A 24,535-nucleotide genomic window follows, 5' to 3' on the forward strand; every position below is an offset into this window, starting at 1 on the left:
GACCAAACTTTAGCCACGCCTCCCTTGGGTGGTCCTTTCCCAGTTTTGTCTTAGTCTCAGCTCAGTAGGACACAACTTTGGTAGCTCCTCAGATAGCCTAATTTAATTAGTCAGATTTAGGATAGAAAGGTTAGAATTTTTCATTTAGTTTTGTGTTAAATTAATTGCTGTTTGCTAGTGACTGTACAAAACTACACAGAAGAACTATACAAGAATGAGCTTAACATCCCAGATAACCACAATGAGATGGTCATTGACCTCGAACCAGAAATCCTAGAATGTGAAGTGAAATGGGCCTTAGAAAATCTGAGCAACAACAAAGCTAGTGGAGGTGACAGTATTCCAGCCGAGCTATTCAAAATCTTAAAAGACGATGCAGTAAAAGTGCTACACTCAATTTGCCAGCAAATTTGGAAAACTCAACAGTGGCCACAGGATTGGAAAAGGTCAATTTACATTCCAATTACAAAGAAAGGCAATGCCAAAGAATGTTCAAACTATCGCACCATTGCACTCATTTCACATGCTAGTAAAGTTATGCTTAAAATCCTACAAGCTAGACTCCAGCAGTATGAGGATCGAGAACTACCAGAAGTACAGGCAGGATTTCGAAGAGGCAGAGGAACTAGAGATCAAATTGCCAACATACGCTGGATCATGGAGAAAGCTAGGGAGTTCCAGAAAAATATCTACTTCTGCGTCATTGACTATGCAAAAGCCTTTGATTGTGTGGATCACAACAAATTGTGGCAAGTTCTTAAAGAGATGGGAGTACCAGACCATCTCATTTGTCTCTTGAGAAAACTATATGCGGGTCAAGAAGCAACAGTGAGAACCGAACACGGAACCACTGATTGGTTCAAAATTGGAAAAGGAGTCCGGCAAGGCTGTATACTGTCGCCCTGCCTATTTAACTTATATGCAGAGCAAATCATGAGAAAGGCAGAGCTAGATGAATCAAAAGTTGGAATTAAGATTGCCGGGAGAAATATCAACAACCTAAGATATGCAGATGATACCACTCTAATGGCAGAAAGTGAAGAGAAACTAAAGAGCCTCTTGATGCGGGTGAAGAAGGAGAGTGCAAGAGTTGGCTTGAAACTCAACATTAAGAAAACCAAAATCATGGCATCCGGCCCTCTCAACTCCTGGCAAATAGATGGGGAAGAAATGGAGGTAGTGACAGATTTTATTTTTCTGAGCTCAAAGATCACCTCAGATGGGGACTGCAGCCAAGAAATTAAAAGACGCTTGCTCCTGGGGAGGAAAGCTATGGCAAATCTAGACAGCATACTAAAAAGCAGAGACATCACCCTGCCAACAAAAGTGCATATAGTCCAGTCCATGGTTTTCCCAGTTGCAATGTATGGCTGTGAAAGTTGGACCATAAGAAAGGCTGAGCGCAAAAGAATTGCGGCCTTTGAACTATGGTGCTGGAGAAGACTCCTGCGAGTCCCTTGGACTGCAAGGCGTTCAAACCGGTCAGTCCTAGAAGAGATCAACCCCGACTGCTCTTTAGAAGGCCAGATCCTGAAGTTGAAACTCAAGTACTTTGGCCACCTAATGAGAAGGAAGGATTCACTGGAGAAGAGCCTAATGTTGGGAAAGATTGAGGCAATAGAAGAAGGGAACGACAGAGAATGAGATGGCTGGATGGAGTCACTGAAGCAGTAGGTGTGAATTTAAATGGACTCCAGAAGATGGTAGAGGACAGGAAGACCTGGAGGAACATTGTCCATGGGGTTGCGACGGGTCGGACACGACTTCGCAATTAACAACAACAACAAGTGACTGTACAAAGACAGGATATCCATCAGTTTGGGAGCGTTCGTCCCAGGGGCCTGTCCGGCCTCACAGATCGCTAGGAGCTATGCCGTGGAGTAGCAGATTCAGCTCCTATCATCTGTTTGGCGCTAAGATGGGAGTTCCCCGAGTGCCCGGGAGCAATTTCTTCTTGAGTGCTCCGGAGGATCGGGCCAAACGGCCGAGTTCGTTCAGTCTTGCCTTGTGGCACGAGGCTGCAGCAATGATCGGCCCGCAGCTTGCCTGCGCAGCAACCAACCAAGTGCTTGGTTGCCTTATAAATTAAGGGGGTGAGAAGAGGTTATTTTAAGCTCCCTTGGGCTCCCTGAACGGACTAAAGAAGGGCTTGTGGAGGCTTAATTTAAGATCGGTCTCACAGGCGTCTCCATTTTAGGTGGCAAAGGGACTTGCGGCCGCCATTTTGGATACAGTGCTGGGTGTGGTCGCCATCTTGGAGAGGCCTACATTCAGGGCTGATATCAGGCCAATTACTTCCAGTAGCCTACTGCGTTAGGCTCTCAAGGGGGTTTATCAGGCATATTTATTCCACCTTTTTTTCATAAGGATTCCACAGAAGGGAGGTGTATTCCTTTTTTTTTATTTTATTTTTGTTGCATCACTCACAATCAATTTCATTGACAGATTTAATTCTGTGGGAGAATTTTGGAGGACCTGTTCTTTTAGTTCGCGGCGCTGTGTCGCAGGGCCTAAGCGGACAGTTCTAGTGAGGTGTCTGACTGTTTGTCATTGCGGTTGTTCAGGGTGCGGGAAGCTTCCCTCCCGGACAACTTGATCTGCATGCTTTTACCCCCACTCCTGGGCTTCTCCTATCTGAAAGGTCTAGTGCGCAATGGCAGACAGTGATACTCCTCAGACATCGCAGGGTTCTAATGTTTCCCCTGCACAATCTAAATGCAGATCTTCAGATTTGAACACGGGGTGGGGGGGAGAAGAAGGCCAAGATCAAGCATTTGTCCACCAAAGAACCCTCCAAGGCTGCTGAGCGAGAGGCCTCGAGGAGACATCTGGCACTGGAGAGAGAATTCTCCAAAGTTCAATGGCTCAGGTCCAGCAAAACTGAAGTGGTTCCCCCTGCTTCGCTGGACAACTCACCATTTGAGCCTCCACTGGTGCCATCTTATCAGGCTCCCAGAGCTTGGTCTCCTCAAGGGGGAACTGAACAGGTCGGTCTCCCTCCTCCTATTCATCCTACTTCTCCAGCTCCTCATCCTGATCCTTCTGTTCAGTCTGCTACCACTACTCCACAGGCTCCTCAAGCCATTGCTGCTAGTATTGGTTCAGCAGAGCGAACCTTATGGGCACAGCAGTTCCACACCTTTATGCACCAGGCCTTTTATCAATTTATGTCATCTTCTATGGCACAGGGGTGTCCACAGTTACCGCCTCCCCCACCCTTGTCCATAGGTCGCACTGGGCATATCCAGTCAGCGGGCTCGGGCATTTCTTGAGGCTTCATCTCAGCTAGGAGAGGCTGAGTCTGTAGACCTGGAGACAACTGAGATCCCTATGTCTGAGGATGAAGAGGTGGCTCCGGATCCAATCCCAACATCAGGTCTCTTTGATCCTTCTCTATTTAGGTCACTTTTGTTAAAGGTCTGCACCACAGCCAATTTGGTTACAGAGCAGGAGCCTAAACCGTCTACTTCCACTGCACAGGAGTCTAATCCTTTGTTTGCGATACAAGTTGTGGAGGAAAAACAGGTTCCTTGCCCAGCTGTTTTCCGCACTATGGTAGAGAAGCAGTGGTCTTCATTGGCCACTCTACCTCCACCCAATAGCATGGAAAAGAAACTGTTTAATGTCTCATCTACATTTTCTTCCCTCCTAGAGGTACCTACAGTAGACACTCCCTTAACCTCACTGTTCTCCACATCCACGATTCCTGGAGATAAGGCAGAGGCTCTCAAAGCAGAGGATAAAAGGTTCGAGTTTTCCCTCCGCAGGGCTCATCAGGCCTCAGCCTGGACAATCAGGGCTCAATGTCCTTGTCCTTTTTCGCAAGGACTTCCATTATGTGGCTCCGTGAGTTACAGGCTCTAATCCCTCCGGATCAGGTGCGTGCACAAAAGACCTTAGATAAGCTGGTAGCTGCAGCGGAATATATGGCAGATGCATCCCTCCACTCGACCAAGTATTCCGCTAGATCTATAGCAGCCACGGTAGCATCACGCAGATTGTTGTGGCTAAAACAGTGGAGGGCTGACCTGAAGTCAAGGTGGCGTCTAGCTACAGACACCTATAATGGTACCCATTTGTTCGGTCCGGTCCTAGAACCGTACCTAATAGAATGGAAAGACAAGCGAAAGACTTTGGCTCACCCTTCTAAGAAGGAGGATAGAAAACCCCAACAAGAATTTTGCAGGCAGTCCTTTCGTGCTGGAAGTTCTTGGGAATGGAGACAGCCCTTTCGATCAGGGCAGTCCTGGGATTGGCCCAGAGGTTCCCGATCCTTTTCCCCCAGAAAGGATCGCCAACAGGACCGCCAAAGTATAGGAACCCAGGGGTCAATCCCAAAACAAGCGTCCTTTCAGAGGAGCTGGGGGGCCGCCCATATAGGAAGTCTAAGTGACACCAAATCAGATCCTCCTATAGGCAGTCACTTAGCTCTGTTCAGCGACACCTGGGAGGTCACCACCAACGATACCTGGGTAAGGGAGACCATAAAATGTGGTCTAACTCTAGAATTCAAGTCTATTCCCTCAGATCGCTTCATTCAGTGCCCGTCCTCAAGACATGCAAGCAAGGCCGAGTTAGTATCCAAAGCCATATCACACTTGTTAGATATAGATGCCATAGAGCCAGTACCCCTGGACCAAAGGGGAAAGGGGTTTTACTCCATCCTCTTCGTGGTCCCCAAGGGCGATTTTGGATCTGAAGGGACTAAACTACTTCCTAACTTACAGGAGGTTCAAGATGCAGTCCCTCAGGTCCATTCTGGCCAGCATCAGGAAGGGAGATTTCCTCTCCTCCATAGATTGACAGAGGCTTATCTTCATGTCTCCATCCGACCCCATCACCGCAGATTCTTTCGGTTTTGCCATGCGCAAAAGTACAGGGCCCTACCCTTTGGCCTATCCTCGGCTCCTCGAGTGTTCACAAAGCTACTGGCGGTATTAGCGGCCCATCTCAGACTGATGCCGGTACGAGTGCAATGCTACCTGGATGATATAATCATCCACTCCAGTTCATTCCGTTCTGCCCAGATAGATTTACAGACCACAATAGATACACTCCAGAGGCACGGCTTCTCTGTGAATTTCAAAAAGAGCCACACCACTCCGACCACTCGGATATTACATCTAGGGGCAGTGATAGATTCAAACCTATGCAGGGTTTATCTCTACCAGGAACGCAAGAATAGCATCAGATCTCTAGTTCACAGGATCTGGAGAGAGAAGGTGGTTCCACTTGTCCAGCTGTCTCAGCTGTTGGGAAAGATGATCTCTTGTCTGGGAATAGTGCCGTGGGCAAGACTTCACTCCAGACATCTACAGTGGTTCCTACTCCCCTTCCAGAAGCTGAACATGAGTGCTTCCACACGGACGGTGAGAGTTCCACACCACACACTGTTGTCACTCCAATGGTGGGTATCGGCAGCTATACGCAGAGGGTCACTTTTCAAGGAACCTCACAGACTCATTCTGACCACGGACGCCAGTCTGTTCGGTTGGGGCACACACATACAGACACACATGGCACAGGGCCAATGGTCCCAGTCCAATCTAGCACACAATATAAATTGGCTAGAACTCAGGGCAGTACACCTGGCGCTCCGCCAATTCTCCCACATAGTAACAGGGAAACACGTCCTGATAATGATGGACAACGTCGCAGCCAAAGCCCATGTCAGTAGGCAGGGAGGGACCAGATCGTGGTCCCTCATGCAGGAGGCCCTAGCACTGGGTCTATGGGCAGAGCCCAATCTGGAATCCATCAGTGCAGAACACATATCCGGAAGGCAAATCGCCAAGCTGGTTCTCTGAGCAGGGCGACAGTAGACCACTCGGAGTGGCCCTGTTCAGGGAGATATCGGACAGCCTCAGTGGACCTGTTTGCTTCACCAGCAAACGCTCAACTGCCCAGATACTTCATGAGGTTTCCATCACGGGGGCGGAGGGAGCGGATGCTCTCCGCAGCAGGTGGCCCAGGGGACTTCTGTATGCATTCCCTCCACTTCCACTGATTCCAGCTATCATCCGAAAGCGTCTCTTAGAACAGGCAGAATTAATCTTGCTGGTCCCATACTGGCCAAGGCGTCCTTGGTTTGCCGACCTCGTGGATCTATCGATCTCCCCGCCGTGGAAGATCCCTCCAGATCGCATCTCTCTCAGTCAGGGTCAACTCCAACACCCAGAACCACAGTGGCTTCAACTAACCACTTGGCACTTGAGCGGGAGAGCTTATCTAGGCAGTCCTATTCATCTGGAGTAATTACCGTAATTCAAGCCTCCAGACGTCCTTCAACCAATAGGATTTATGATGCCACGTGGAGACATTTCTGCGTGTGGTGTAACACTCTGAAAGTTGACCCGCTGGCTGTCACCATCTCGATCATATTAGACTACCTTTTAGAGGGCTTGAACAAGGGACTGTCTCATAGTACCATTCGCAGACAGATTGCAGCATTATCCACTGTGCTCACTTGTGAGAATCAGGACCAGTTATCACATCACCCGGCAGTTGCGGCCTTCCTTAAGGGAGCCGTTAACACTGGTCCTCCTGTGGTGCATAGATATCCCACATGGGACTTGCTAAAAGTGCTGCAAGTCCTCACTGGATCACCGTTTGAGCCCATTAGATCTTGCTCTCTGCACTTTCTTTCCTTGAAGGTAGCCTTTTTGGTAGCCATCACATCGGCAAGACGTATTTTGGAACTGGCTGCGCTCTTGGTCAGGAGTGACCTGTGTATTTTTCTGGATGACAGAGTAGTCCTCAAATTGGATCCTTTCATTCCGAAAGTCAATACCTGGTTCCATAGGTCTCAGGACCTGGTTCTCCCGGATTTTTGTCCTCGACCGTCTCATTGTCTGGAAAAGTTGTGGCACACATTAGATGTGCGCAGAGCTTTGCATCACTACGTGAAACGAACTGCAACATTTCGCAGGATGGAGGCACTGTTCGTGTCATTCCAACCTTCTTCCATGGGTCTGAAGGTGTCATCTTCAACCATTGGAAGATGGATCAGGGCGTGCATCTCCTATGCATATAAGGCCCAGTCCCTTCCAGTTCCTGCCAACATCACAGCTCATTCAACGCATAGCGCGGCCACATCTGCGGCCTGGTCTACCCAGACTTCGGTTGAGGAGATTTGTAGGGCAGTCACCTGGTCTTCCCCCTCTTCATTTATAAGGCATTACAAGCTTGATAAGTTCGCTGTGACAGATGCATCCTTCGGCAGAAGGGTCTTGTAGCAGGTAGTTTCTACACATGAATCACAAGCCTAGACTTTTTCTCCCAACAGGGACATGGGTGGCTTTGGTATGTCCCATCAGTGGATGCTACTCTATCATGCTGGAGAAGGGGTGTTGTCTTACCTGAACGCCTTTTCTCAGCATGAAGATGTAGCATCCACACCCACCCTTAACAGTCAGTCTAGGCAGATTTCTTACAGGAGGAGCTATTGTGTCAGACTTCATGAATGCTTCGCCTCGTCAAAACTGGGAAAGGACCGCCCAAGGGAGGTGTGGCTAAAGTTTGGTCTTAGTCTAAACTGAGCAGGAAGGCTTTGATTACCCATCGGTGGATGCTACATCTTCATGCTGAGAAAAGGCGTTCAGGTAAGACAACGCCCCTTACAGTAATTGGGAGATAACCAGGGCATAAGGAATTGAGTGTAGGGCGTCCCTATCGAAGAAAGGACGTAATTGGCACACAATGCAGATTTGGACAAAGGCTTTCCTGGCTGCGGCTGTCACCTGCTTTTTGAGCAGAGCTGTGAGTCCAAGAGGACTCCCAAGTTATGCACCAGGTCTGGCTGGGGTAGTGCAACCGCATCCAAGACAAAGGTAATAAACTCCTAGGTACAAAGGGCCCACCCACAGCCACTCAGTCTTCCCGGGGTTCAATTGACATCTGTTCCTTATCCAGACCCCTACAGCTTCCTGACATCACAAAAGGACATCCACTACAACACTCACTTTACCTGGGACGGAGATATATAACTGGGTATCACCAGTATATTGGTGATACATGCCATTAAGACAGATGATCTCACCCAAAATTATGACCAAAACGTGACTAAAATTGAGCCCAAAACTTAACTTACTGTAAATCATGCCAGTTGTTAAGCAGGTCATTACATGACTTCCCTATTTTATGGTCTTTTTTTGCAGATCAAATAATTTCCATGGCCATTAAGCAAACACAGTGGTCATTAATTGAATGTTGCAGTTGTTAAGCAAATCCATTGTCCACAATGGGCATTTTTTTGCTGGAAACCAGAAAAAATACTGGTATGGGACAAAAAAATAAATAAATAGTAAATTGCAGTTACATGACTGTGGGATGCTACAGACCATCCTAAATGCAGACTGATTGCAGAGCAGCCAAAATGGGATCACAGCCATCAGAACTTTGAATCCAGATTATAAATAGTCCTAGGAAGGACCATTTTAACTCTGAACTCTAAATGACTAGTTGTAAATCGAGGACAACCATTATTGTTGTTGTTGTTGTTATGCATTCCTATTCAGTACACATTGAGTTGCCCCAAATAATTTTGCCCTCATTTTAATATTTAGTACAAAACTACTTTTGGTATTCTAATCTTTTAATTCGCTGGACTCTGACCAAAGCTATAAATAAAGATGAAGAAACACTCTACTGCTTTTCAACACCATCCTTACAATTTGCCTGACAGAGAAGAGCTTAACTGGAATTGGAGAACAGGAGTGCCATACTAATCTGCAGCATTCAGGTTGTAATGTGGTAGCTGATCCAAAAGACAACTTAACCTTTAAGCGATCGTTGTAATTTCTCAAATTGGTTAGTTGTTTGATGGACATGTAAATGATTGTGAGCTGGTACATGGTTGGAAAGGAACATAAAAGAGAGCAGAGGGGAATTCCAACCCCAGCTGTTGAAAGATAATCTTCAGTCACTAAATGTTCCTACTGTGAGCCCATCGCAATAGCCTCTGGGAAAGGAAATAAGGCAGAGAACAGCTTTACACTGAGTTGGGTGGACTTAGCTCAGTATTGTCTATACTTCTGACTGTCGGCTGTTTTTTAAGATTTCAGAACAGACTTCCTCCTAGTCCTTGCTATAGTGCTATAGTTAAGTTAAAAGTTGATTAAACCTTTTGATTCTTTAGTCCCATTGTATAGTTAACCCTTAAAATACTGTAAAACACTCATCCTTTAACACAGCCCAGGACATAGCATAGCCCAAATCAAATATGTTGTTTTTATTATGGATCATCGCACAGTCAGCCAGATGTTCAGACTGGATTTGGCATTGTGTCTACCTATCGAGTCCTTACCCAGGACCTGGGATAGGCAGATGTGGATGTTTGATGGTATTACAGATATCGTCGCAGGATGGAAGCAGTTCCTAATAAGGCCACCTTTTGCAATTGACTAATAGCGAATTTGTCAATGCCAATGGTGTTCAAGTGGTGCTCCATTTGTTTTGGGATTGCACCCAAGGCGCCTATGACTATTGGTACTACCCTTGCTTGCTTTTGCCACAGTCTTTCTATTTCTATTTGTAGGTCTTTGTATTTTGTTATCTTCTCCAGTTCTTTCTCTTCTATTCTGCGGTCTCCAGGCACTGCCACGTCCACTATCCAGACTTTTTTGTCTTTCTTATCGACAATTGTTAAGTCTGGGGTGTTATTTTGCAGGTGCTTGTCTGTTTGAATTCTGAAGTCCCAGAGCAGTTTAATTTTATCATTTTCTATGACTTTCTCTATTTTATGATCCCACCAGTTTTTGCTTACAGGCAAATGATATTTTTTGCAGATCTTCCAATGCACCATTGTTGCTACTTTGTCATGCCGCTGCTTGTAGTCAGTCTGTGCAATCTCCTTGCAACAGCTTACTAGGTGGTCCACTGTTTCTTCAGCTTCTTTGCATAGGCGGCACTTACTGTCTGTTGCTGTCTTCTCAATTTTGACTTTGTCTGCATTTGTCCTTAAGGCTTGGTCTTGTGCAGCCAGAATTAGTCCCTCGGTCTCTTTCTTCAATTTTCCTGCTCTTAGCCATTGCCAGGTTTTATTATTATCTGCTTTCCCAGCTATTTTTTCATGTATTGGCCATGTAGTGCTTTGTCTTCCCATGCCTCTATTCTGTTCTTCATTTGGTCTTTCTTGTAGGCCAGTTTGGTCTCTCCAGTAGTCAGTAAGCCTTCCTGATATACTAATTTCAGTGCATCTTCATCATTGTTCTTCAGATATTCTTCCAAAGCCATTTTTTCTTCTTCAACCATCTGATGTACTTGTAGCATTCCACGCCCACCTATTTGCCTTGGTAGATAAAGTCTATCAGTGTCACTGCGTGGATGAAGGGCATGATTCATTGTCATTATTTTTCTGGTCTGCCTATCCATTGCTTTAGTTCTGCTTGAGTCCAGTCCACTATTCCAGCTGTGTACCTAATAACTGGGATTGCCCAGGTGTTGATTGCCTTTATGGTATTTCCTCCATTGAGTTTGGATTTTAAGATCTTCTTCACTCTCTTGATGTATTCACCTCTAATCTTTTTCTTGACTTCAGTGTTCTTGATGTTGTCAGCTTGAAGGATACCCAAGTATTTGTAGTACTCTTCCTCATCCAGACTCTTAATGTTATTTTCGTGGGGCATCTCGATTCCTTCAGTTTTCACTATTTTTCCTTGTTTGATAGTAAGTGTGGCACATTTGTCCAAGCCAAACTCCATTACAATATCTTGGCTATTGTTGTTGTTGTTGTTGTTGTTGTTGTTATTATTATTATTATTACTATTATTATTATTATTATTATTATTATTACATGACAGAAGAGAAGTAAACATATAATTACAAAATTTCTACAGGGGCACAGCAGTGGCCTCATAACTGATGTCCAGTTCAGCTATCCTGGTGATTGCCTTTGGCGTTGCTTTGTGCAGATCTTCTAGGGAACCAGAGAACATACATCATAGGCAGTCTTGCACAATATGTTTAAGACTTTGCACATCAGCCCCACAATCGCAACAAAAGGAATCTTTCCATCCCCACTGATACATGGCAGAGGAACTTCTTCCATATCACATCTAATTCTGTTCAGTTTTGTCCATATAGAATAAGACAGGTGGTTTGGTAGAGAGATCACTATTGGTCAGGCCACAAGAAGGTAGCTTGGAGCAATCCTTTCTCTAAGAGTTCTCAGAGCTGAACTGGGTAGGTGATAAGTAAATAGCAGTTTTCTATGCTGGCCTACAGGATTTCAATCTTGTGATGGCCTGTGCATTGTCCTGGTGAATAGGGAGGGCCTTGCTGTTCAGCTTCCTTGACCATAGCCAAACAAGAGTTTGTTGTATTCAATGAGGAGTGGTATGATATTGCTGAGTACTAGTAAACAATGCACAGGAGTGGGATGCAGCATGCCAGAGATCATATGCATGGTCTGGCAGAGTTGGGCATCGACCATTTGAGTGTGAGCGCTGTTAATCCACATATTGGTGCAATATCCAGCTATGGAATAAACCAGGCTGTTGTTTGTAGGGTGTTAGCACTCTAGAAAGTTCCATCCAGTCTGTTCAATAAATTGTTGCAGTTTTCCAATTTTGCAGTTTATTTTTCAGGTGTTGGAAAGAGATTTGTCCAGTGTTACCCCCAGGTACTTTGGAGAATTATTACATTATAAAATCTGGTACCGGGATTTCACTAAAGGCGGGTAATTTGCATACTTATTGCTGAGGTGGAATGTGGCTTCTTCTGTTTCTGTCAGACTAAATTGGAGGCATCATTTTTTAAATATTTTTTATTGGTTTTTTAATTTTAACAAAAAGTACTTAAGACACACAATGGTGTTTGGGTAAACAAACATTCCAAAGTAAAAAACATAGATAAACCGCTCAACTTAATACATTCACTGTCATCTCTCTATTTCCCACAGATAACATAATAAATTTAATATATTCCATTTCTAGCTTAAATTTCTATTACTACTCAACCTGTTTTAAAACTTTATCAATTTACAATTATCATAATCAAATATTGTTTTACATCAACAAATTATTACTTCAAATATCTCTACCAGATATGTTAAAGTTCTTAATCTCTCTCATTCCTCTTTTTGTCACCAATCTCATTCATTTCTTCTTCCAATAATATCTAACTTAATTAAGAAAAAAATAATGTTAAACCTTAATTCCTTTCAATTCATTACACTAACTTCAAATTCCATCCAATTAATTATCATACCTTATCAGATCATATTGTTATACACAAAAATCACCTAATCAATTTAAGCACTTCAAAATTCCATTCTCATAACTGAACGTTTTTTCAATTCCAGAACATATACATGTATATGTATATGTATATGATTATATATTTTTTATCTTTAATACAATCCATAAAGCCAAGGTTCTTTTTTGTTTTTGTTTTTTCCACTCCAATTTTAACTTTCTTATTTCTGTACCAAGCAAATTTCCATAAAGCAAAAAAATCATCTAACTAATTTAAACACACATGTATATAATTGAATTTTTCTTACTTCTCACTCTAGATCATTATCCTTAAAGCAATCCATAAAACCAGCATTGCCTTTTAATCCATTAAACAGTTTTAACTTTCTTTTTCAGTCTAATTCTGGGTTTTTTTCTATGCCACACAGGCTTCCATAAAAGCGCTTCCCTTTCAACCAATAAATCCATTCTTGTTGCTTGTAGTAATCTTTGAGAAAATATAAATCCCTTCCTTTGCAGTAAACGTCTTTTTTCCCTTTCAACCAATAAATCTATCCTTGTTGCTTGTAGAAATCTTTGAAGATATATAAATCCCTTCCTCTGCAGTAAACGTCTTTTTCTCTTCTCCTTGCAGCATCGTTGCTTTGTAGTTTGAGATCTTAGTCTTTGCTTCTTCTGATTCTCTAAGTTGCTGAAGAGAGGGTTGTCAGATGAAATAAGTTCCTCTTCTATCTCTGTAGATTCCTCTTCTGGTACATTTTGATTTATACCATAGTCAGTTGTAGTCTGAACATCAGTTTGAACAAATGTAGTAGAGTCTTTGGATCTTGATTCTAAAGTATAGTTTTTAAATGTAGCACATATTTCTGCAGTGGCCTCATAAATCTTTTCCAATATAAGTATAGAGTTCAATTGTGGCTGAGGTTTCTCCATTTTAATACAAATGCTTAAAAGAAGATCTCTTTTTCTTTTTTGTGGAGGCTATATTAAATGCAAACAACATCCACCCCCACAGCTTCCACAGCTGCACAGCTTATCTTTCCCTCAAAAGTATTTTGAAGTTCAGTAGGAAAATAAGCAGAAGATGCAGTATTAGACTCTCGCCACTAGTGAGTTAAAAAAGGTCTTTTCCAAAAATCAATTCCTTTTTCTATCTTTTGAAATATAATAAATATTATATATATATAATACAGTTCTTGAAAAGACTTAAAAAGAGAGAGAGAAAATCTTTTCTGTCTTTTTTCCTTTTTAGTATCCAAATAAAATATATATCAAAGTAAAATATAGTCTTTTTCATTATTTATAAAACACCTTTCTTCCCAAAAAAAGCAAAAGCCACCTGTCCAAGCCAGGGAAATAATTCCAAAAGCTCTTACAGGTACCCAAACAAAAAAAAGTAAAAAAGAGTTACAAGAAACAATTCTCACTGGGATTCACCACGCAGGCACTCAAAGCTTAGATGTTGTCTGACTTTCGGTCTGAAGCGGCAGGGCGATTGGCCATTTTACTGGCTGATCTTCTTCTCCGTCGGCCCTCAGAGATTCGTCCGGACACCTGGAGGAGCTGCCGCTCCTCCACAGCCAGACAGCAGCCTCCTCGACGGAAGTCGCACCCTCCAGGGCGACTTTGGACCCGTATAAAAGTCCACTGACGGAGGGAAAAGTAGCCAACGAGAGAAGTCTCCCCGTGCGATTAGTGACGCCGCAAACTGGAACCGGAAGTCGAGGCATCATTTTTTGAAGTAGTCATCCAACTTCTGGAGATCTTAAGAAAGGATATCCTCTGCATCACTGAAGTTGATCCTTTGGGCTGTGAGATTGATATTATTGACATAGATAAATTTCCAAGAAACAGTTTCAGGCAGGTTATGAATGTACAAATTAAAAAGAGTAGGGGTTAGCACTGATCCTTGTGGAGTCCCTTATTCAACTTAGGATATCTGCTTCTATTGAATTCTATGAAAACTTGAAATAACCTGTTATTCAACCTGTTGTCAAACAAAGCAATGATATTAAGACAGGGTACTGAAGGCCTTCTCTCCAAATGATATCATAGGCTGCCAAAAGGTCAAGAAAAACATAGACGTTCTCCAGATAGAAAGTTAGTGCAAGGATTTAATCACTACACTCATATTTGGGGAGAAATCCAGCTTGTTCTATTTGGATTACAGATTCTACTGCTAGGGTATTCTGTTTAACACAGCGGTTCCAACCCTTTCTATATCCCGCACTCCTAGAATGCTTCTGATATATTCTCACACCCCTTACAAAAGTTTGAAATAATGGCAGTGAATTATGTATATACACTATAATGTTAAAGACTCAAGTTTTTGCACCCCCTGGAATATTGTCTCACACCCCAGGGGGTGTGAGCATCCCTGATTGGAAACCCCTGGTGTAACACTAGTCTTTCTAAATATTTGTAGGTGCAATAGAGAAGAGCAATTGGCCTGTAACTTGGTGGAAGGCGTGAATCCTTCCTGGTTTCAAAATTGCAATAATTTTGCTCTTCTTGAATATAGGAGGCAGCCATCCTGAGTATAGTATGGTACTAAAAAAAGAGGCAAGCCAACATTTAGTTGCTGGTCCACAGTTCTGCAATAGCTCTGGGTACATGCCATCAAACCCTGCAGCTTTATCGTTTTGTAATGAATCCAGACCCTTCTGCATTTCTTCTGGTGTAAATGGGCGTGAGTATATAAAGCATTAATATAATACAGTATATTAAATAAGGATAAATAATTGCTGAAAGTCAAAATGTAATACGTTCTTCCCATTCTGATTAGAATCAGAATGGAATCAGACTACTATGCATTCATTCAGCTTACAAGAGATCACTGGACTAGAGATTCCAACTGTAAGAAATCAATAATTGTAAACATTAATCCGGAGCTAAATAAATAAGCAGACAAGATTATATTTTGTTAGAGGAACACAGATCAGATTTTTTTTTCTTTTATATTTGTTTATATGTGTCCATTCTGTTACATTTAAATCAGATGTTTCATGGATGACAGGTTACCAATCTAATGTAGCAAACTAGATACCTTAACCCAGTGATGGCAAACCTTTTAGAGGCCGAGTGCCCAAACTGCAACCCAAAAGCCACTTATGTATTGTCAGGTGCGGATGGCTGTGGCCCATTGGGTGGGCATGACTGCGGTGGTAATGGCAGACTGGGTGGGACTAAAAAGTTCAATCAATCAATTCCAACTTTGCAAGATCTTTTTATTTCCTGCAAGAAGTTGAAATTGATTGATTGATTGAACTTTTTTTTTTTCACACAGCGGTGGAGGCCTAAAGTGAAAAGGTTTTATAAAACCCAACTGAAGGACTAGGACTGGGGCGATGACACACGTGCCCACAGAGAGGACTGTGTGTGCCATCTGTGGCACACGTGCCACAGGTTCACCACCACGGCCTTAACCTATATAAGTTCATAAAATCTGGTCATGCTGATTAGGGGCTTATGGGAATTATAATTTAAAGCATTTGGGGTACGTTTGGAAAAGAATGATCGCTTTTTTTCTAAAAGTATGTAAAAAAAGCTGCAAACATGTTGAAAAATATTCTCTGCACTTTTATTTAAAATACTGTCAAGATGGATTGTTTTTTACAAAATCTTTAAATATTTTCTTACAGCTGTTGGTGAATCAGAAAGTGATATCTACATGCGATTCATGAAGTCACACAAGTGTTACGATATTGTTCCAACAAGCTCAAAGCTTGTGGTTTTTGACACTACACTACAGGTGAGTTTCCCTTTGGGAGATTCATTTCTTTACAGTTAGTTGTCTTGTGTTTGTAATAAACAACAACAACAACAACAACAAAGAAATGTTATTAACAATGACATTAGTTCATATTTGAATATACTGGTATCCTTTTCTGCTGTAGTTGCAAGTACAAATTCACCATTGGGTAGATTATAAAGTAGCATAAATCTTTGGAAAGTGCAAAAATCCCTTAATCTACTTCCACTCCAAAACCCATCAAATTGCCCAGAATAGCATGGTCTAGTAGGCAGTTCACCATCATCCAGATGGAAACAGCACATTTTGTTTTCTAAGCTATGTCTTATTTCAGTTCTGATATACTTAATTTATGACCATTCGTTCAGCAATTATTCAGAATTATGACAACACTGAATGAATGGTAGTTATGACCAGTCCTTGGAGTTCTAGCCCTCCCAGCACATTACGAGATTGCATTTTGAGTGCTAGATAGCTGGCAGACATTTATGAATGGTTCGATTGTCCCACAATTAGGTGCTCTCCATTGCAATCTTCCCTGGCAGCTTCTGGGGAAGCTGGCAGGGAAATTTGCAGGTCCCTAGGATAAGTCTCCCCCACTTGCATATCCTCCCCTGCCATTATGCTCATCAGCAAACCTCATGGAACCTCAGATAATCAGAATATGTTTGTATGTTGTATCATTGATCCTATTCAATTTTTGAAAGATTTGTGTAATAACCTACGCTTGTACTATATGCTGCTGTTTGGCTTTATGAAGAGGCCCTCTATCTGCCTTGCTGCAGGGTTCTCAACTGAATCTGACATTTCCCCAACATTTTGAAATGAGAGTTCTTGATAATACTTTTGTATGATATTTGGCATGTATGTGGTACTTATGACTGTTGTCCTACAACCAATAAAGATAAAAGTTTCCCTGTCCAGTCGTGTCCAGTTTTAGGACACAGTGCTCATCTCCGTTACCTGGCCAGGCAGCCAATGTTGTCTGAAGACATTTTACATGTGGCTGTAAGGAACTGGGCTTTTATCTCTCTTGGATGCCATCTAGTGGTGTACACCTAAGGTGTATTTCCCAGATAAGATTTGAAGAATTTATTGAGTTGCATCTCAAATCACAGCGTGCATACCATTGTAATCATTCAAAAGAGGGGAAGCTACCCCTCAAAATCTATAATGAACTGACTTGTTTAAAAGATCATTCTGTAAGAAGAGGAAATGAACAACCAGAACTTCCCTGAAAGCAGCTGCTAGTATAGAATTTCTTTTCTATAGTAATACAAAAGGAAAGTTCTTCCAATTATACCTTCATTTTATGCATGAAAAGGCAGCCTGCAATTTCTTGCATTTTCTTGGTTTTGTGGTCCATCGATCCATTTTAAAGGAGGGGAGGGGCTGGGGAAGCAAGGAATCCATCTCCCTTGTAGTCAGAATATTACTGGAGAAGAGGCAAACAAGTTAGGCAGGTAGTCATCAACCTGTCCCAGATGCAGAGTTATGGAGCTCAACAAATGGGTAACCTTTCTGCTGCAGGAAACGGTTTTATGGAAGAGACCTTTTATTATAGATTTAGAATTCAGGACTGGAAGATAGCAGTTAAGCTTACTTCAGGGTAAAAATGATTTTAAAATTGACAGAAATTTGCATCATTTTTATTTTAGATAAATCACTAATTTCAATATAGGTTCAAATTGGGTAATATAAAAAAACTTGACCAAAGAATGAGAAATGACTGGAGAAAACCAAGATTACAAATAATGTTACTTGGAAACTCCATTAAATTCATTTTAATAGTGTTGTTATTGAACATTAGCTCTCATTTGTAAGGATCCTAGTTCTTCGGACTAAAATCTGATAATTTTGAAATAGACATGTAATACATACACTATCATTTTTCTTATAAATATTCTTGAATGGTGCTAGTCACAGCATGTTACTGGGTGATAAGAAATTAATTTTTTAGTACTGACTAAGAGCAAAAGAAACTGCAAGTGATTTTTTTTCTACTTTTTTCCTGAAAAATGTATAATTGCATTGCAGATTTATTATAAAATAAGCAGTTACCATGTTTTTGAATCTTGAGGATGAGAAAGGAAGGCAAAAATTAAATGACCTCTTCTCTTACATACATCCCAATGTATTTAATTTCTGCCTCATTTCTTGAGTTTTAATTTAGTCATAAATGTTTTTTAATTTTCTAAAATATGATCCCTGCCATGCAACTATTGCAGTGTGTGTGTGTGTGTGTGTGTGTGTGTGTGTGTGTGTGTGTGTGTTTTAAATTCAAATAGATATATCTTTCTAAATAGGTTTCTATAAGATAATTTGTTGTTGTGTTTTTCTTTTTTCAGGTAAAGAAAGCTTTCTTTGCTTTAGTGGCAAATGGTGTTCGAGCAGCTCCACTGTGGGAGAGTAAAAAACAAAGCTTTGTAGGTAGGATGATATTTGTTGGTATGACATTATAGAAAAATAGCATGAGTGACTTTTTTCCTTCTGCTTTTTTTACTTTTTTCTTTTATACTAAAAAATAAGGATATATTTTAGATATATAGTAGAAACTCAATTTAATGAACTTCCATTTAGCAAATTTTGGATGCAACGGACCAAATTTCTGTCTGGGCATGCCTCCAAAATAATGGACAAATCTGATATAACTGAAGTAGTTCAGATGAAGCAGCTACACTTACATTAATGTTAGGTCATCCATAGTGATTTGCATCATTTTGGCCATGCTGTTATTAAGCAATTGATGTGAATTGTGTAATTTGTGTGATGACACGATTGCTGCAATTCATATAATTGGTGATTAAGTGGATGGTTGAGAGTAATAGACCTGCCTCCTCCCCACCCATGCATTAAATCAATATTACCTTGTATTGGGAAAACATGGTTTTCTGCTAAGTGACAAGCCCATGTGAGAAAAGCATTGGAAACTTACAGTTTTAAACATACAGACATTTGAAAGTGATATCTGAATTTGTGTATGATTTCTTTATATTCTTGCATTTGTACTATGGTATAATATGTGGTACATAGTCTATTTGGCCATTAACTAGATTTTAAACAAACTACACCTCATTAAGTTCACACTATAAAGAGAACTGTATTTAACTCAGAAGTAAAAACTTCCCAATCTCCTTGCACTCATGGCAGAGGAAAGGACAATGGGGTAAATAAATATTAAGCACAAGGCTCGCTATAGCTTATACAAATAGTGAGAAAATAGGACTTGCTATCATATCTGATAATTTCAGTCACAGAATGAGGAAAAGAATGCAAGCGTATGAAAGATTTCTCATGAAGCTTTGCATTTTAATACTGACCATTTTAAAGAAAGTGACAGTGATTTTGGATCAGGTCTGGAAAACATACAAGACAGCATTAAGTTTTAGAACTCAGTTCTGAACAAAGATGGTATGTCATTTTTGAGTACAACTAGAAGAGTACTTAAAAATTATCTTTGGCTGTGCTTAAGAAATATGGGCAGTTTTTTTTGCACATAAGTCAAGTTGCATTTCAAATGTTTTATATTAATCAGATATCTGCTTTTATTTTATTTTTTTCATTCTAATTGAAGACTCCAACTTGCTATTCTAAAGACAATTCCAAAATAAGGATATAGTCATAATTTATTTTTAGATGTCTTCCACTAAGCTTCAGTATTGGAGGCTATTTACATGAAGCATTAAATTAAATTCTGGCACTTCAGAAAACAAGTTTAGAACTTGTATGCACTTTATGACTTTAATAAGATAGAATTCTTAATAAGCACAGAATAGTTGGGAACTCTTACGTATCAGTCAAATTTTACTTTAGCTGAAAAACAATTCTAGCTCTTTGGTGGAAAAGATATTAAAATATTAAATTTTGTGGGGTAATTATGATATCACAACTCTTAATGTTATTTGTGAAGAATAAACATTACTGTGTTCGTGCATATTTCCAAGACTTCACTGGGCTTTCTGTCACTTACCAGTAAATCTGTAAAGTTTAACAAAGTTAAAAACAGATTAGAAAACTGGATTAAATGTGCTTTTTCTTTGCCTTGTTACAGGAATGTTAACAATTACAGATTTCATTAATATACTGCATAGATACTACAAGTCTCCAATGGTAGGTTCCACCTCATAATTACAGCTTTTACAGATAAAATAGGATGTCTGAAATAAAAGTATTATTATAAAAATGGTTAAAAGTAATGGTTAAGAGAAAGAATGCCATTCTAGCTTGTATATAAATATGGAGTTTTCCAACTTCTCTTAATTTGTGTGTAAAACTGAACAGGGACTTGCATGCTTTATTTTTTTTATTAATATTATGGCTGATTATTGCCAAATGAAAAGAAAAAAGTATGTTCCGTAGATGGCAGTAATGCTTAACAATGATTGGCCCAGAAGAATGTAAAAACACATTGATGTGTTTTGGGAAATATAAAAACAGTGGACTAGATCTAGTGTGATTGGTTAGTATTTGACTGTAGAAACTTAAATTCAGTGTGTTGCTTAAATAACTATATAGATAATTAGTGGACTTTGAGTAAATCAGTAATTCTCAGCCTAGTGTACTCATGAGCCAACTTACAAAAATTAGCAACATTGTATCAGAATCTAATACTCTGAAGTTTTTATACAGAGGTATCTGGAGAGAGGGCAGAGCCAGTAAGTAAACAAGTCTGTATCACTATACAAACCCCACCTTTTATATACTTGCATGCATGCTGCAGTACAAGTACAAAAGGGAAGAGCTAATATTGTGATGTGATGCACATTTCAATTTGAAACATCACAGTTATTGGGAAAACATCTTATGTTTCAATGTAGGCTATGTATCCAGACTGAAATTAGTTATTCCTAATATTTGAATATAACAGCTGTATTTGAACCTGCCAATAACTGAAAAATGAAATATTTCTACCTTACATTGTTCAAATACACATATTTGATACATTGATCTGTTTCTCTGTTCAGTCATGTATCTGGCATATTGTTAGAACCGCATACATTTACATAAGTTATTTTTTGATATGGCAGATTCTGGAGACAGTAGAAAAGAGAAAGAGCTAGAGTAAATAACAAAATACAAAGTTCTGTAAGTGGAAATAGAATGACTGTGGCAAAAGAAAGCAAAGATAGTACCAATTATAATAGGCATCTCGGATGCAATCCCAAAACAACTGGAATGCCTCTTGAAGACCATCAGCATTGACAAATTCACCATCAGTCAATTGCAAAAAGAAGCTTTACTCAGAACAGCTTACATCATGCGACGATACTTCTAATACCATCAAATATCAACATCTGTCTATCCCAGGTCCTTGGAAAGGCTTGATAGACGGATAAAATGCCAAATCTGGTCTGAATCTGGCTGACTGCGTGATGAACCATAATAATTTCCTGTATTGACCTTTCAGTAAGTTAGAGGATGTGTTGTGGGAAAACCACTAAATATTTTTTTTGCTTCATTAATCTTTCTTCCTGATATTTTTGTTTGTTTGTTTGTTTTACTGAATTTGAGACAATGAAAATAGTCAAGATACTTTTTTCACCTGGAACTTTACACAACAGTTTTAAAAATGAGCATAGCTAAAGCGATACACAGAGCCAGCTGAAGCAAATATGATATTTAATCTTTCTAAAAGACGCAATCCTTTTTCTTATATGCAAATTAATTATGCTTGCCAATTTGTAACACAGATACCCCTTGCTATTGGCATTTATGATCTCAAAGATGTAGAGGAAAGGAAAACCAACTTAAAAACTTACTGGTATTTGAAAATCTAAATGTTACAGTCTGGTTAGTTAAGAAACAGATTGTCCTCCCACAGTAATTCTGTTCATCCTGTCTTCAAACCCCAAATGTACAGTTACTGCATTTGCTTATCTTCTTTACTTCCTAAAGTGGCATCTGCACTTATTTTGTCTTTCGTGCAGCGGTACATTCAACTACAATTACTCACTGTCATAAGTATATACATCAAGTAAAGAAAAGTGAATCAAGCTGTAGATTACTGATCAACCAGGACTGCCAAACTACTAATGTGTTAAATGGGATGAAGAATTTTCCTTCATGTGTATTCCCCAAAGACTGACTCCAGTGGAGTTTCCTGTTAAACACACAAATCCTGACTAGACAGGATTACGTTTGCAGCATTGAATGGTATATTGCAGCACTGTTCATCTCACACTTGAGCCAGGTGGTCTAGTTTTGGTGGCCTTGTCCTAGATCCATTGTGTAAATAATAATTAAACTAACTTAACCAGTCAATGCAGTGCACCATCTTATTATGGATTTCATGCACCATTTTTTTATATAGTATTGCTATAATTTGGAATGAGGTGACTTTCTTATGACAGTGACAAGGCAATTTTTAAAAATCAAATGCAGGGACATTCCTTTCACTGCTGAACATATTTGAATGCATAATACCCATAAATATGAATAGAAAAACCTGGGGGCAAGGGTGTAGTCAACAAAACAGATGTCTTGCTTGTCTGTGGCTGTATGTGCAGATGGCCCAGAGCTGGCTCTGTTGTTCAACATCAAGGTTGCCAACTCTAGCAAGTTCCTTCCAAGGAGAAGGTGGAATTGGTGGAAATTCAACAGGTATTATTATCTCAAAAGTTGGAAAAATCTGTGCTTTAGGCTGTCACACAGGTGAGTATTGTTTTGTCAAGCGTCAGGCAGTGGCAGGTGCCAGGCGTCGTTTTCTTTGAAGACCCATGGACAATAAAATAACAATAAGTAAGGAGGTTTTAAGCTTTATTTTTAACTTTAGCAGAGAGATAACAGAAGCATAAAAGCAAATATACCAAACAAGATGATAAACAGCAAACCCTTCTTCAACTCTTAGGAGCAGAGAAACCCCAAGATTACTTAAATTGGCACGTGTTTCTCTGTACAATTACCAGACATCCCATGTGCTATAAGTTTGCGTGATGAAAGGTCAGGTCATACAATCGTGGGATCATGTAGACAAAGTCATGAGAACCTGGTACCAAGTGTAAACAATTAAGGTCTTGGTACATGGTCTGGTGCAAGATAGTGATCAAAGATCCTGGCCTTGGCCTTGGAATTGAGAACTTCAACATAGACCTTTGAAGGTAGCTGTTGTGTGACTGGTATATCTTGAGGTTTCTCAATAATTGTTCCATAGGTCCTGGGTTGGGGTTTGGGGCATCTTAGGGTCTCTACATTGTTATTCCACTGACAGGTGATGGAGGGGTTTGTTGTACTTTTATGTTTCTGTTTAATTTTTTTCTTGGGTTAATTAAGAAAACTGATAAAGTTAACTGCAGCAGTACTTTTTTTTTTTTGGAACAGCTTTCTTCCTGAGATCTGGATGGCTTCAATCCAGTTGGTCTTCTGGAAGGCTGCATATACCCTGCTTGTTGGCCAGGCCATTAGTGGAGCCTAGTATGCCTGCTGCTATATGAATTGCCTTGATTATAGTGTGATCATTGTTTTTAATCATATTGAGTTTTTATTAATATGTTGTTTAACAAACTTTATTAGCTCGGTTTAAAAAAAGATAAATATAACATTAGCAAAATCCAGTAGTTTTGCCATTCAATTTTACTACTATTTTAAAAGTAGGAATTCTACCGAGAGCACTTTTTATTTGAATAGTGTTCTTCACTAAGATGTTATTTTGTAAAGTACTGTTAACACTGTTTGATTTTAAATGAATAATACCAGGACAAGCATGATTTTTTTATTTGCACAAATGCCAAGATTTTAATGCAGTGAGGAAGAACAATTTTGTTTACAGGATCTATTCTCCTTGTATACTATTGACTATACATTTACTTTCTGTAAAATTTCCTTACTTCCTTCCATTTGGGTTGGGTAAACTGTGATGAATTAATCAGTGTAAGCTTCTGTTCAGTATAACAATGATGTGATTCACACTGGCTTGCACAATGTGGTAAGATATGATATATACCATACAACATATATATTAAAATGCAAGTTGGTTCTGTAGTCTTCATTTTTGAAAGAAAAATCATAGTTTTCTATGCCTTAGATTTGGCGGTTTTATAATTCTAGCTCCCAGGAGTCATGAACTCTCACTTAGCATTCACTTGTTAGAACCAAGAGGAGAAAGGATTAAAAACTAGGAGGGAGGGGAAGGAAAGTAGGAGGAAATGTTATTTAGTGATTATCACTGTTCAGACAAGTATTCTGTTGGATGCCACTGATCTCAGAAAATAAAATTTATTTTTCAAAGCACTACAGAATAAAATTTTAGAGAAATTTATATTCTAACCAAATTTTGTTTGTCTTTAATGCAACATACTTGCAATGTTGATAGAAATAATAGTGAACTGAATATAGTTCTTAATTCTAATAATTGGAATCCTGATTTCTACTATATAGATAGAAGAGCTGTATATAATGCTGAGCATTTGATCTTTTTCCTAATTTTGGCAAGCTCTTTGGTTGAATTTTAAATTTGTTTATTATCTAGCCCTTGCTTATATGGAGACAATTTGGTGTGGTGATTAAAGGCACATGGTTAGGAAGTGAGAGAGGAACTGAGAGACCAGACAGACACTTGTCTGAGATGGTATAGGTTCTCCTGCTTGAGCAGGGG

General features: G+C 40.1%; 1 protein-coding gene across 9 annotated transcripts in view; it reads left to right on the plus strand.

Annotated features, from left to right (window-relative positions):
• The window catches only part of PRKAG2 (protein kinase AMP-activated non-catalytic subunit gamma 2), a 244,384-nt gene that overhangs the window by 203,205 nt on the left and 16,644 nt on the right, over positions 1-24,535 (plus strand). For 5 of the 9 annotated variants that reach the window (XM_039348395.1, XM_039348393.1, XM_039348394.1 and 2 more), the window contains 4 exons: positions 14,716-14,883; positions 15,836-15,945; positions 18,294-18,375; positions 19,997-20,055. In XM_039348395.1, coding sequence (XP_039204329.1) covers positions 14,716-14,883; positions 15,836-15,945; positions 18,294-18,375; positions 19,997-20,055 — 419 coding nt within the window. The remainder of the gene's footprint in view (positions 1-14,715; positions 14,884-15,835; positions 15,946-18,293; positions 18,376-19,996; positions 20,056-24,535) is intronic. The other 4 variants (XM_039348396.1, XM_039348397.1, XM_039348402.1 and 1 more) reach the window with 1 other exon arrangement.

This window comes from Crotalus tigris, unplaced genomic scaffold (genome assembly GCF_016545835.1).
Source record: "Crotalus tigris isolate CLP2741 ecotype Arizona unplaced genomic scaffold, ASM1654583v1 scf7180000018151.1857312, whole genome shotgun sequence".
NCBI lineage: Eukaryota > Metazoa > Chordata > Lepidosauria > Squamata > Viperidae > Crotalus > Crotalus tigris.